At 42.8% G+C, this 13,891-nt stretch overlaps 1 protein-coding gene across 1 annotated transcript in view; it reads left to right on the top strand.

The window, feature by feature from the left end:
• Nucleotides 1–13,556, top strand: part of LOC122932231 — a 78,805-nt gene extending 65,249 nt beyond the window's left edge. Inside the window, exons 7-9 of the mRNA XM_044286525.1 lie at nucleotides 2,003–2,089; nucleotides 2,174–2,299; nucleotides 12,716–13,556. Of these exons, the coding sequence (XP_044142460.1) occupies nucleotides 2,003–2,089; nucleotides 2,174–2,299; nucleotides 12,716–12,792 (290 nt within the window). The 3' untranslated portion in view covers nucleotides 12,793–13,556. The remainder of the gene's footprint in view (nucleotides 1–2,002; nucleotides 2,090–2,173; nucleotides 2,300–12,715) is intronic.
• The last annotated feature ends 335 nt before the right edge of the window (nucleotides 13,557–13,891 follow it).

Raw genomic sequence — 13,891 nt, 5'->3', positions numbered from 1 at the left:
GCATTTATGTTGGACAGGGTTCAGTAAGGGAGGTTACAGCCTGGGTAATAGGAACAATCTGATTACACCTTGCTGCAATGGCTGGGCACCCAAATTGCCATTATACAGCTCTGTAATTCCAGCAAACTGTTCTTGTTATTGGGGTGCAAGTGCTGTTTGATACAGCCATTAACAGGGTTTATTACAAGGAAATATTTCTACATCTTATTTGCCCTTGTGCGGTGCAGTTATATGTTCTAAAGCATTTTTTTACCTTGTATTAGTGTGACAAAAAGAGATTATTAGCCGATGTGTGGTGAAGTGCTAAAATTACAGCACTTTTTGTCGTCTATTAGTGGCAAAAGAAAAATATATTTGCCGTTCAGCGGTGCAGTTCTATTTTCTAAAACCTTTTGTGGCATGTATAAGTGCCAAAAGAAAAATATATTTGCCGTTCAGTGGTGCAGTTATATTTTCTAAAGCCCTTTTTTGTGTGCATTAGTGTGAAAAAAACAGCTTTTTAGCCGTTGTGTGGCAGAGGTCTAAATGTTTCTGGAGCAGGCAGAGGTCGCAGCAGCGTAAGGGGGCGTTGCAGCAGGAGTGGAAGCGAGAGGCCTGAGCTCTCAGTGTTATCTAGCGTTCGTGTCTTGACCAGCAACCCAGCAGTTCTTGAATGGTTGACTCGCTCATCTCTGTTTTGGATCCACTCCTGTTTTTTTTTTTTTGGGCATTAGCAATACTGATGGATTACTGAGCAAATGCTGACTGAGTGAAGGCGGATGCGTTTTTTGGGGGTTATTGTTCTGATGGATCAGAGGAAGAGCAAAATAATCAGTGACGTCAACACAAACATACTGCTGACACCCTCTCCACTCTGTCGGGGGGCTCTACTTGTATAAGTGTTTAATAGAACAGGTTCTGTAGACATCTACGTGGAATCAGCTGACGATGGTGTAAAAGGAGTGCTCTTCTTCTTGGTGCTAACATCGACCTGTAAGGCTGAGTTCATACTTGAGTTATTTGGTCAGTTTTGGCCCCGTGACTGCCTAAATAAGTGAAGTGTGCAGTGACTCTAAGAGCGACGCCTGTCATCTGTATGTCATACTGACTCACAGTATTGTTTAACTACCCCAGCAGACTCCCTATGCGTGTTACTGCAAGGCACAGTGTTCTACACCACTATAAAAGATCTCCGCAGCCAGAAAATAGCCGTTTTTTTAACACAATTTGGATAAATTCAGATCGAACCAAATTTTTTTCTGAAAATTCGGCGAACCAGCCAAATCTAATTTTTTTATTTTTTATTTGCTCATCTCTAGAAATAATGGAAAGTAGCTGGGTATATAGACGGAGGAGCAGAAGGAGTTTGCAATCTAAATCCTCCAAAACAAATGAGACACCCTTGTCCGTGGACTGGGGTCTCAAGAGACCAATGACCTCTCAAGGTTTAAGGGGCCCCATAGACCTTTAGAGGGACTGTCAATTTATCAACTGCAGCAACACACCAGATCCCTGTCAAACAGGATGTGGACGAGCAGAACCATAGTGTAGCAACCGGGGACTGAAGCAGCCAAAATCCTTCGGCAGGTAGCAGGTAAATATGCGTACCTCTGGAGGTCCAGCAACATATGGGTCTGGCTGAAAGGCTCCAGAAGGTGGATAACCCCTTTAAATTTATTTTTAAATTTCTTTTTCTGTGCAATAAATATGCTATGTACTGCCAAAAAGGTATGAGTCTACCTTTTTCTCAGTGCCCTGCCAAGCTTTCTCCCTTGGTAGGCATAATTCATGTGACATACTTAAGAAATGCATCAAACTTTTTACCCATTGAATGTATTGTTACTTCATGTAAATTCTATGTACCTCATTAAAAACTGCCTTTTCGCCCAGAGCAACCAATCATAGCTCAGCTAAGTGCTCTAGTAAAATGAAAGCTTCAGTGTGATTGGCTGCTATGGGTATCAAAGACAGTTTTTTTGTATAGACAGTTTTAATAAATATGTCCCTATGTTTTTTCCTTCAGATACCAATGCAAAAGTAGACGTTTCACACCAAGTGATGTACTCTACTGTGAAGAAAGAGCCAGTCCATCGTCAGCAACAAGGAATAAGTGAGCCCTGAGCCATTATAACTGTAAGATAACATTTTCTTACTGCTTTAACTTCTCTCTAAATATATCTTTTTGTTTTCACAGATTCTGCATATAATGGCCCCAACTATAAAGCAGAGTTACAGCTACCCAGCATGAATGACAGATTTTCATATACATCTTATGATTCCGTTGGATACATCACAGACATTGATTACGTGAATACAGACAGTGAGTTACTCAACTATGATTACAGTAATGACTTACATTTTTCAAGTGTTTTTTTTTTTTGGCAGCTGACAATATCATTAACCCCTTAAGGACTCAGCCCTATTTCACCTTAAGGACTTGGCCATTTTTTGCAAATCTGACCAGTGTCCCTTTAAGTGCTCATAACTTTAAAACGCTTTGACTTACCCAGGCCGTTCTGAGATTGTTTTTTCGTCACATATTGTACTTCATGACACTGCTAAAATTGGGTCAAAAAAGTTAATTTTTTTGCACCAAAAAATAAAATTTTTACAATTTTTTTTGAAAAATTAGCAAATTTCAAAGTTTCAGTTTCTCTACTTCTGTAATACATAGTAATACCCCCAAAAATTGTGATGGCTTTACATTCCCCATATGTCTACTTCATGTGTGTAGCATTTTGGGAATGATATTTTATTTTTTGGGGATGTTACAAGGCTTAGAAGTTTAGAAGCAAATTTTGAAATTTTTCAGAAATCTTCAAAATCCCACTTTTTATGGACCAGTTCAGGTTTGCAGTCATATTGTGAGGCTTAGATAATAGAAACCTCCCAAAAATGACCCCATTCTAGAAACTACACCCCTCAAGGTATTCAAAACTGTTTTTTCAAACTTTATTAACCCTTTAGGTCTTCCACAAGAGTTAATGGCAGATGGAGAAACAATTTAGAAATTTCTATTTTTGGGAAAATTTTCCAATATAATCAATTTTTTCCAGGAGTAAAACAAGGGTTAACTGCCAAACAAAACTCAAAATGGGTTGCCCTGATTCTGTAGTTTGCAGAAACACCCCATATGTGGTCGTAAACTACTGTTTGGCCAAACGGCAGGACATAGAAGGAGGGGAACACCATATGGGTTTTGGAAGGCAGATTTTGCAGGACTGGTTTTGTTTATACCATGTCCCATTTGAAGCCCCCTGTTGCACCCCTAGAATAGAAATTTCAAAAAAGTGACTCCATCTAAGAAAGTACACCCCTCAAGGTATTCAAAACTGGGTTTACAAACTTTGTTAACCCTTTAGGTGTTCCACAAGAGTTAATGGCAGATGGAGAAACAATTTAGAAATTTCTATTTTTTGGAAAATTTTCCAATATAATCAATTTTTTCCAGGAGTAAAACAAGGGTTAACTGCCAAACAAAACTCAAAATGGGTTGCCCTGATTCTGTAGTTTGCAGAAACACCCCATATGTGGTCGTAAACTACTGTTTGGCCAAACGGGAGGACATAGAAGGAGGGGAACACCATATGGGTTTTGGAAGGCAGATTTTGCAGGACTGGTTTTGTTTATACCATGTCCCATTTGAAGCCCCCTGTTGCACCCCTAGAATAGAAATTTCAAAAAAGTGACTCCATCTAAGAAAGTACACCCCTCAAGGTATTCAAAACTGGGTTTACAAACTTTGTTAACCCTTTAGGTGTTCCACAAGAGTTAATGGCAGATGGAGAAACAATTTAGAAATTTCTATTTTTTGGAAAATTTTCCAATATAATCAATTTTTTCCAGGAGTAAAACAAGGGTTAACTGCCAAACAAAACTCAAAATGGGTTGCCCTGATTCTGTAGTTTGCAGAAACACCCCATATGTGGTCGTAAACTACTGTTTGGCCAAACGGCAGGACATAGAAGGAGGGGAACGTCATATGGTTTTTGGAAGGCAGATTTTGCTGGACTGGTTTATTTACACCATGTACCCTTTCAAGCCCCCTGATGCACCCCTAGAGTAGAAACTCCATAAAAGTGACCCCATCTAGGAAACTACAGGATAAGGTGGTTGTTGTTTTGGGACTATTTTAGGGGTAAATATGATTTTTGGTTGCTCTATATTACTCTTTTTTGAGGCAATGTAACAAAAAAATTAAATTCTAAAAATTTTCTACATTCGCTATTTAGTTTTGTGGAACACCTAAAGGGTTAACATAGTTTGTAAAGTAACTTTTGAATACCTTGAGGGGTGTAGTTTCTTAGATGGGGTCACTTTTTTGGAGTTTCTAGTCTAGGCTACATCAGGGGGGGCTTCTAATGGGACATGGTGTCAAAAAAAAAACTGTCCATCAAAATCTGCCTTCCAGAAACCGTATGGAGTTCCCTTCGTTCTATGCCCTGCCGTGCGGCTATATAGCCATTTACGACCACATATGGGGTGTTTCTGCAAACTACAGAATCAGGGCCATAAATATTGAGTTTTGTTTGGCTGTTAACCCTTGCTTTATTACCGGCAAAAGGGATTCAAATTGAAATTTTGCCCAAAAATGGGTGTTTTGGCACCGTTTTTGTTTTATATTTTTAACACCGTTCATTCGAGGCGTTTGGTCAAATGTTATTTTTATAGCGACGACTTTTACGCACGCGACGATGCCCAATATGTATGGCTCTCAGACTTTGGAGACACTAAGCAGGCATCCTAAAAACTGCGGCCCTCCAGATGTTGTAAAACTACAATTCCCACCATGCCCTGCTGATGGCTGTAGGTTGTCTGGGCATGCTGGGAGTTATAGTTTTACAACATCTGGAGGGCCGCAGTTTGAGGATGCCTGCTCTAAAACTAATATTTTTTTGGGGAAAAAAAATTGTTTCTGTGTCTCCAAAGTCTAAGAGCCATAGTGTTTTATGTTCTCTAGTGGACTGTTGGGGATTATAAAAATTTAGTACTCCATGGAAGTGTGATACTCCCTGAAGCAATCGATAACGCAGAGGCCCGGATGATCGGGGCACGTGTCACATTGAGTGGTGGTGTCCTTCCGTATCCCCCTCTTGTGACACACTCTGCATCTTTTTTGGGTTCGTCCCTTCTTTCCAGTATGGGGGACCACACCTGGAAAGTGTTGGCCAGGGACGATCCGGGCGCCTCCAGTTCCCGAGGTACTCCGGCCTGCTCTTTCCCGGTCCGAAAAGATCAGGTCTTTGAGGACTGCCTCATAGAATTGGAGGAATGTCCCTGTGCTGCCAGCGCTTCGGGATAGTACAAAAGAGTTGTACATGGCAACCTGCACCATGTAGACCGTAACTTTTTTGTACCATGCCCGGGTTTTGCGCATGGCATTATATGGCGTGAGGACTTGATCAGAGAGATCAACTCCTCCCATATACCGATTGTAGTCGACGATACAATCGGGCTTGAGGACCGTTGCCGCGGTACCTCGCACAGGGACTGGGGTGGTGCTGTTACCGTGGATTGTGGACAGCATAAGGACATCCCTCTTGTCCTTATACCTGACCAGCAACAGGTTTCCACTGGTAAGGGCACGGGTCTCACCCCTGGGGATAGGTACCTGGAGGGGGTGGGCAGGGAGGCCGCGCTGATTTTTCCGCACGGTCCCACAAGCGAACGTGGATCTGGCGGCAAGGGACCTGAACAAGGGAATGCTGGTATAAAAGTTATCCACGTACAAGTGGTAACCCTTATCCAGCAGTGGGTGCATAAGGTCCCACACGAGTTTCCCGCTAACACCCAGAGTGGGGGGACATTCTGGGGGTTGAATACGGGAATCTCGCCCCTCGTACACACGAAATTTGTAAGTGTACCCTGAGGTACTCTCACAAATTTTGTATAGCTTCACGCCATACCTCGCCCGCTTTGTGGGAATGTATTGGCGGAAACTGAGTCTCCCCTTGAACGCAACGAGAGACTCATCAACCGCGACCTCCCTTCCAGGTACGTAGGCCTGCTGAAATGTGGCCCCAAAGTGATCGATGACCGGCCGTATCTTATACAGCCGGTCATAGGCAGGATCACCTCGGGGTGGACATGCTGCATTATCGGAATAATGCAGACATTTCCGGATGGCCTCAAACCGGGGACGTGTCATGACCATACTGTACAGTGGGGTCTGGTACAGGACGTCCCCACTCCAGTATTGCCTGACACTGGGTTTTTGGACTAGACCCATATGCAGCACGAGGCCCCAAAATGTCCTTATTTCGGCTGCACTGACCGGCGTCCAGCCACCGGGTCTAGCCAAAAATGAGCCTGGGTTTTGAGCGACGAACTGTTGGGCGTACAGATTCGTCTGCTCCACCATCAAATTCACCAGTGGGTTACTGAAAAAAAAACTAAAAAAGTCTATTTCAGTAAACCCCACTGTGGGAATCTGGATTCCAGGATTGCCAGCGAAATCCGGAATCTCAGGCTCAAAGTCCACTGGGAGACACCAGCTAAGTTCATCGGCAGGGGGCTCCGGTGAACTTATTTGGTGGGCCGGGAAACCAGTACGAACCCCAGGGCGGCTCGTACTAGGGTGGGCCACAGGATCCCTAGCATGTGTGGCCCCTGGCTCCGCCTGGCGGCGTCTCCGCCGCCTTGGTGGCTCATCGTCATCCGATGATGATGAGGAGGATGCGGATGACAGAAGGAATGTGGGGTCATCCTCATCCTCACTGGGGCTCTCGGAGTCGGAGGCAATCTGGGCGTATGCCTCCTCGGCCGAGAACACCCGGCGGGCCATGGGTGTGTGTGCGTGTAGGTGTGCGTGTGTGGAAACCTTTATTATATGTGCGTGTGTGTGGGGGCAACGGGTGTTCGCGTACTAAAAAAAGGAAAATAAAGGGGCAAGTGTTAGGAAAAAAAAAAAAAAAAGATCAGCGGTGGGGCAGGCGATGCGCTAACAGTGGACGGACGCTAAAGTGCCGACCAGTCAGCGAACGCAGAAAAATAAAAAAAAAGTGGTGGTAAGGGGGCTAGTGGTGAGGGGGGGGGGAGGCTGGGGGAGGGCTGGTGGGGGGATGGGTGGGGGGGTGGGGGGGGGCTGGTGGTGGTGGGGGGCTGGTAGGGGGGGGCAAGTGGCAGGGGGGGCTCTGGGGTCTGATAGATGGATCAAAAAAGTTTTGTGTAAAAGTTCTTTTTTTTTTTTTTTTCCTAACTAACTTTTCCCTTCTTTCCCTTCCTAATGGTGCCTCTCCCTCACTGACCCTAACCTACCTGAGTGGCGATGGGTGCAGGAGGGTGATGGATGCCGATTAGGGGGACACAGGAGCTGGTGCTGGACGATGCTGCACGGTCAGGGTGCTGGACAGGAAGAGGAGGGGAGAGAGGAGCGCAGGAAGTTTGAATCTCGCGCCTCTCTCCCCTGCACCAATCAGCACCCTGGACAGCAGTGTTCAGCACCAGGGCCAGCACCGCCTCCTCAAATCCTCGGACTGCGATTGGTGGTGTAAAATTACGCCACCGATCGCAGTCTTTTTCCGGTTCATCGGGTCACAGCACACCCGAATGGACCGGAAACGCAGAAAACCGCAGGTCTGAATGGACCTGCGGTTTTCTGCGATCGTCTATACGGGGGGGTCAAATGACCCCCCCCTGCGTTGTTACGGGATGCCGGCTGAATGATTTCAGCCGGCATCCCGTTCCGATTAACCCCCGCGGCGCCGGAATCGCGAATTGAAGCCATGACGTACCGGTACGTCATGGGTCCTTAAGGATTCGGGAAACATGCCGTACCGATACGTCATGGGTCCCTAAGGGGTTAAAGTGGTTTTCCAGCAAAAAATAAATAAAAAAATTCTAACTGCTAATAATTCTTTGGCAAAATAAAAAAAAACTACACTTACCTCAGGGATATTCTGACACTACCTGGTCCCCCACCTCTTTTTACTTCCTAGACCAATGTGAGAAATGGACAACAATTCCCATAACTTTTATTATCTGTGTATGTTTTTATAACTGTTGTGTGATCCTATTATTTTCCATTCTGTAATTGTTCGTGCTGTTCCATCTTGGCCTTCAGTTGGAATATGCATTACCCTTGGAGGAAATCAGTTTATCATCTGAATGTTAAAAAACTTGCCCTTTGCAAGTGGTAATGATGGTGGTTCCTGGAAATGCAGCCACTCAGACAGCCTGGAACCTCACCCCGCAGGGGTCCAGAAGCTTCTCAAATACAGTGCCAGAGGATGAAGAAAATATCTCATAAGCAATAAGGGAGTATACTGAACTAGGGGGACTGGTGGGTGTTGATAACACCTCAATCTCGTCTGTTACTGAAAACCCTTATTAAGCGCCAATAGTGGTGGGTCAGTGGGGGGATATTTTCGAGTAGTGTGGGTTTCAAATACAATAAAAGTTATAAAAAGTGCAATATAACATATATATAGATATAAAAAAAATAATAGTATAAAAAAATTATTTATATATATATATAGAGAGAGAGAGAGAGAGAGAGAGAGAGAGAGAGATAGGAACACTTTAGAAATGGATGAGCATAAGCACACTACACTGGGTCTCAAGTGCCTAAGAGACCGTTGTCTGTAGTGTCATACACGTCAAAGTGTAGTGTAATGAGGCAAATGAGTTGTAACAAATAAGTAAAATCAGTTTAAAAGGATACAAGTATAATATAATAAAAATACTGAAGTATCGTATACTTATTTACTCACTTCACGAGGGGGATGGTTTACTAGGATAAGCATAATACACCTGTAAACCAAACACCCCCCCCCCCCCCCCCAGCCTGGATCGCTTCTAGAATCTTACAAGATGAAGGCAGCCAATCACACGGGTGCTTCTGTTCACTTGTCTTTATTGGAATATATGTATAAATCCGGCTCAACGCGTTTCGGGACAGGCACGTCCCTTCATCAGGAGCAATTGAGTAAAAGGTGGAGCATGCACAGGTAATGAGGGCCATCCCAGAAGACTGGGACAGAATAGGTGGGAGACTCCTCTCAGCTCCACCCTCTTCCGAATGGGGATAAAAATGAACTATTGGAGACATTTCTTTGACACAATTTTGGGGATCCAATCAACATTGGGTTGTGCTCCACTTTCCTCCTGTCCCCAGAAACCAGAAGGAACTCTGACCACACAATTCATTGAGTAAGAACCTTTCTGCTTTTTATCCTTTTATTTTTATTACTGTTTTGTGCACGTTTATGTATGTCTTATTTCTTTTAACTTTATTTATTTCTTGTAACTAAGTACTGTACCTTTTAGTACATTAAAGCACATCTTTAATGGTTTTGCCTTGTGCCCTGAACGAGCTCAGTAACCTCAATTTTTTTTTTTGAAGTGTTTGAGTGCGGTTTGTGTTACCGTGTATTTGCTATACGTGTGGCCTGTGCCAATGTGAGTCTGCTTGTGGGGCGCTGTGGGGTTTTCTATGAGCCCTTAATTAATCAGTGTATTGATTTAAATGTCATAGATGGTGGCAGCAGGGTGCATGAAAGGCTGTGTCAGGGTGTAATCGAGGCTCAATCTGAGACCCGTGAAATAGATCGACCCTTGGCAGTCGCACCCAGGTCACGTGACAGGGTGGTTCCCATATGTGACCACCAGCAATAACATGTTGACACAGGGGCATGTAACCTCTGCAGCCAATCACAATTGATGTGCAACATTTTTTGCAGTTTTAAAAATATAATTTTTTTTCAGCTGGATCTCATAACCAGGGGAGGACTGGGAACTTAAAGTGGCCCCATGTTGTAGATAGGTTCAAATTTACAGAAGACAATAAAAGTAAGCAGGGCAAACACAAGTAGGCGGTTTCAACACAAGGGGGGCCGGCAATACCACAGTGCAGTACAAAATACTGCCTACCCTTCTGCAGTATTCAACTTTTATTACCATCCTGAGGGCAGTGAGCGCACTTACTGTCATCGACCAGGTACATGAGTACCTGATGCTCCCAGTATTAATTAATGCTGAGATCATCCAAATGTTAATTACTCAGCTGGCCAGGGTGAGGAGGGCTCAGGTAGCCTCCTGGGCATCGGCCCACCGGGAAACTTCCCTGTAAGTCTATGAACAGTCCACCCATGCTCATAACCCCCGTCTGTCTATGTTTACAACTATGTAGCAATGAAGTGTCATACTGAAAGTAACAGAAATTGGTTCCTATTTGGTATTCTTTAAAGGGTGTAGTTTTGACCATGTTAAACTGCTGACAGCACTAGGAAGGGGCTCAGGAGAGCAGTACAAGCATACCTTTTGTGGAGCACTTGTGTTAACATGAACCTTTATTTTGTCAGGCTCTTGTCCTGGAGGCAAAGCCCCTCCCCTCGGTATGACAACTGTAGTGGATGCTACATCTGTCATTCTGAGTAGAGGGAAGGAGCTGGGAGAGCAGAAAATGAAGCTCCACCTCTAGTGCATTTGCAGTAGCAGAACCTTGTAGAGAAAAAAAATCATATATACACTACTTCTGATAAAAACTTCACAAAAGGTATGTTTGTCCTGCTGTCCTCAGACCCTAGCTAGTGCTGCAAGACGTTTAGCATGATCAAAAGTGCTGACAGACTCCCTTTAAGTCCAAAACCTCTGTAGTGTAGTTGTGGCAGTTAAAGGAACACTGAACCCAGAAATGAATAGAAAAAATAACATACATCCAAACCGTACCTGATTTTGATGTCTGTCCTTCGGTTCCAGGAACGGCTGTAGCATGTTCCAATTTCAACTGCATCTGCCTCTTGAGGACACAGATACAGTTGAATGCAATGGTGAAGCAGGGAGCCATCAAACTATCTGCTCTACCATCTCCATCCCTCTGCATTTCCCAGGAGGCAGGCATGATTCATTGGAAAAACGGGGATAGGTGAGTATTACTTTTTAATTTTATTTCAACTACAGGAGCTTCACTATTGAGAGGTGGCAGTAATGGGGCACATTAAGGGGGAATTTAGGGGCAGCACTATTGTAAGGGGAAACTATGGGGGCAGCACTATTATGTGGGGGCACTATGGGGTCATTCTTGGCACAGTTTTTTGGTCATTATAAAAAGTGACCAAAAAATGGCATCAATAAAATTGACAGCTCATCCCACAAAAAAGAGCCCATACACAGTTCTGTAGATGGAAATATAAAAAAGTTATGGCGATGCAACAAAATAGCTTTTTTTCAAAGTTCTTAATATTTTAAAAGTAGTAAAGCATAATAAAAAACAGTTTATCATTGTACTCGTACTAACCCACATAATTAAAGGGAGTCTGTCACCACAATTTGCCCTTATAGACCACTTACATAGCACTGTAGCATAACTATAGATCAGTCAAATGATACCTTTTTGTCTTTTTGTTTGGATGTTCACCAGAGGCAAAAACAGAGTTTTTTTCATATGTAAATGAGGGCTCGCAAGTGCCCAGGGGTGGCGTTTGGGCTGTAAGTGCCCAGGCCGCTCTGCCTTCTTCTCACATAACCCCTCCCCAGCCTGTAGCTTGGCCTGCCCTGTAAGCCTCATCATGTGTACTGGCCAAGATCCCGCCGGCGCATGCGCACTGTGATGACCATTGTGGGCAGCAACATCGTTTCATGCAGTGTGCATGCGCCAGCGGGATCTCGGCCACTACACTGGATGACGTAAGAAGCATACAGGGCGGGCTAAGCTACAGGCTGGGGAGGGGTTATGTGAGAAGAAGGCAGAGTGGGCACTTACAGCCCGAACGCCGCCCCTGGGCACTTGCGAGCCCTCATTCACATGTGAATAAAACTCAATTTTTGCCCCTGGTGAACATCTAAACAAAAAGACAAAGGTACCATTTGACTGATCTATAGTTATGCTATAGTGCTATGTAAGTGGTCTATAAGGGCAAATTGTGGTGACAGACTCCCTTTAAGGTAATGTGAAATTTTTACAATAAAATGCCATACCATGCCATTAAAACAAAACCCATAAAGCAATGTCACAACTGCATGTTTTTTACTCCAATAATAATTTTTTTCCCAGCTTCCCAATACATTCTATAGAATATTAAAGTGTCATTAGACAGTACAACATGTCTCACAAAAAAGAAAAAAAGAAAACAGAAAAAAAAACAATCTTTTTGTTTCCACAAAAACTGAAAAGGGCTGTGTCGAGAAGGGGTTAGCCTATTGAGCAGGCAAAATATCCTAGCAGTTCATTTTTTTTCACTACATATGGCCTGGTCACCAAAACAAATCCAAGCTTTTCTCTCAAATTATAAACTAGAATCTTATAAGATAGGATATCCTTCTCCTGGTGGTACCCACACTAAACTGGCTTGAAGAGACATAAAAAAAAAAAAATAATAATAATAAAAAACAAAAATGATTCATTTAAAGGCCCTAACCCATCTCACTCCTTTAGACCTTAGAAATTTGACTGTAGCTGAATGTTAATTTCCTGTGTATCAAGAAGGATGAAGAAGGAGAGACTGGTGCAGGAAACTGGGATTGTCGGGGGATTTGTGAGATGAATATTGCTGCTTTTATTTTTTTTTCACCCAACCTGAGTCTTTTGTAAAATATTGTATCTGCTGGACAACCGCTTTAAATATATGACAGAAATAGTTCTAGTTCACTAGTATGTCGTACAACAGTAGTATAAAACCCTAAAGTTTTATCAGAACTCTGTTAAAAAGATGTATGGAAATAGAGTGACGGATAATTATACTGTATGCTGTATATAAGTAATTTATAAATGCTATGTGTATATCTTTTTTTTTTACAGACCGTGCTAAAGACCTGGAATATATTGACGTGCTTGCAGAAGATGATAATGATTATGATGATGTGGATATTATCTGACCTTATAATGTAGTCGCTTATATTCCCAACCAAAGCGAACAAGCTACTTGACTAAAAAACAGACTGCTCTAAACGGCAACATCTAATACATTTTAATTATTAATTATCTATTTTATAGTTAATATATTTTATTAGTTTATAGATGTAATTTATCTCTGCATCATGTTCATGTTTTATATTTTTAAATTATACCTAACCTAAATACATTTGTGAAAAGCTAAGGAGGCAATAACTATTGAACGGTGGGGAAAGATTATATACAAGCATATTGTCAGGAGCTTTTACTGATCTTTCAAACAACTTTGTTTCATCATTGATTTCTATGATACATTCCCAGGGTAAAATCTGCAGTTAAAAAATGTCTGAAAAAGAAAAGTTTCTCGTTGTATCAACTGTTGAGACATGACTATCCTGTAGGTTCCTAGTACACATACTGCCCCACATTTTAGAACAGGAAGTATAGTTGTATACTTGTCCGTATCTCTACTGTCAGAACTTCCATTCTCAGCAGGTGACTGCAAGGGGTTATTCCACAATTATTGTAGAAAATGAGACTTAACACAGTATATGACCCTAACAAAGCTAGAACCAGCACTTTACCTTATGTGGATCCAGAGATCTCCTCTGTAAGAAGCATGGTGGCTCAGCAGTTAGCACTGGTACCTTGCAGCAATCTGTCTTTCAACCAGTCCTTGTGTCAATGCTTATTTAAATATGTTTTGTATTATTTTTTTTCAATAAAATTTCTAAAAATTTTTATACTGTTCTAGTGCTCACTGGGTATTCCAACACCCTCGCTTTTTCTTTTTTTATGATTGTATGTTTGTGCATCAGTTTGAGCAGTTCCTTGATATGTTAGATTACACTAGACTGTATACTCACTGCCAGCAGCATTTGCACTAGATTGAGGACTGACCAGTGGCAGTATTTACACTAGATTATAAACTGGGGGCAGTATTTACACTAGACTATGGACTGACTGGCAGCAACATTTACACTAGATTATGGACTGACCGGCAGCAGCCTGGCTGGTGGTAGCATTTACACTAACCGACAAGTGGCAGCATTTACACTATACTATGGACTGACCGGTACCAGC

The sequence above is a fragment of the Bufo gargarizans genome, chromosome 3 (genome assembly GCF_014858855.1).
Source record: "Bufo gargarizans isolate SCDJY-AF-19 chromosome 3, ASM1485885v1, whole genome shotgun sequence".
In the NCBI taxonomy this organism is placed as follows: domain Eukaryota; kingdom Metazoa; phylum Chordata; class Amphibia; order Anura; family Bufonidae; genus Bufo; species Bufo gargarizans.
Note: the sequence above shows the minus strand (reverse complement) of the source record. Positions and strands in the feature narration are given on the sequence as shown.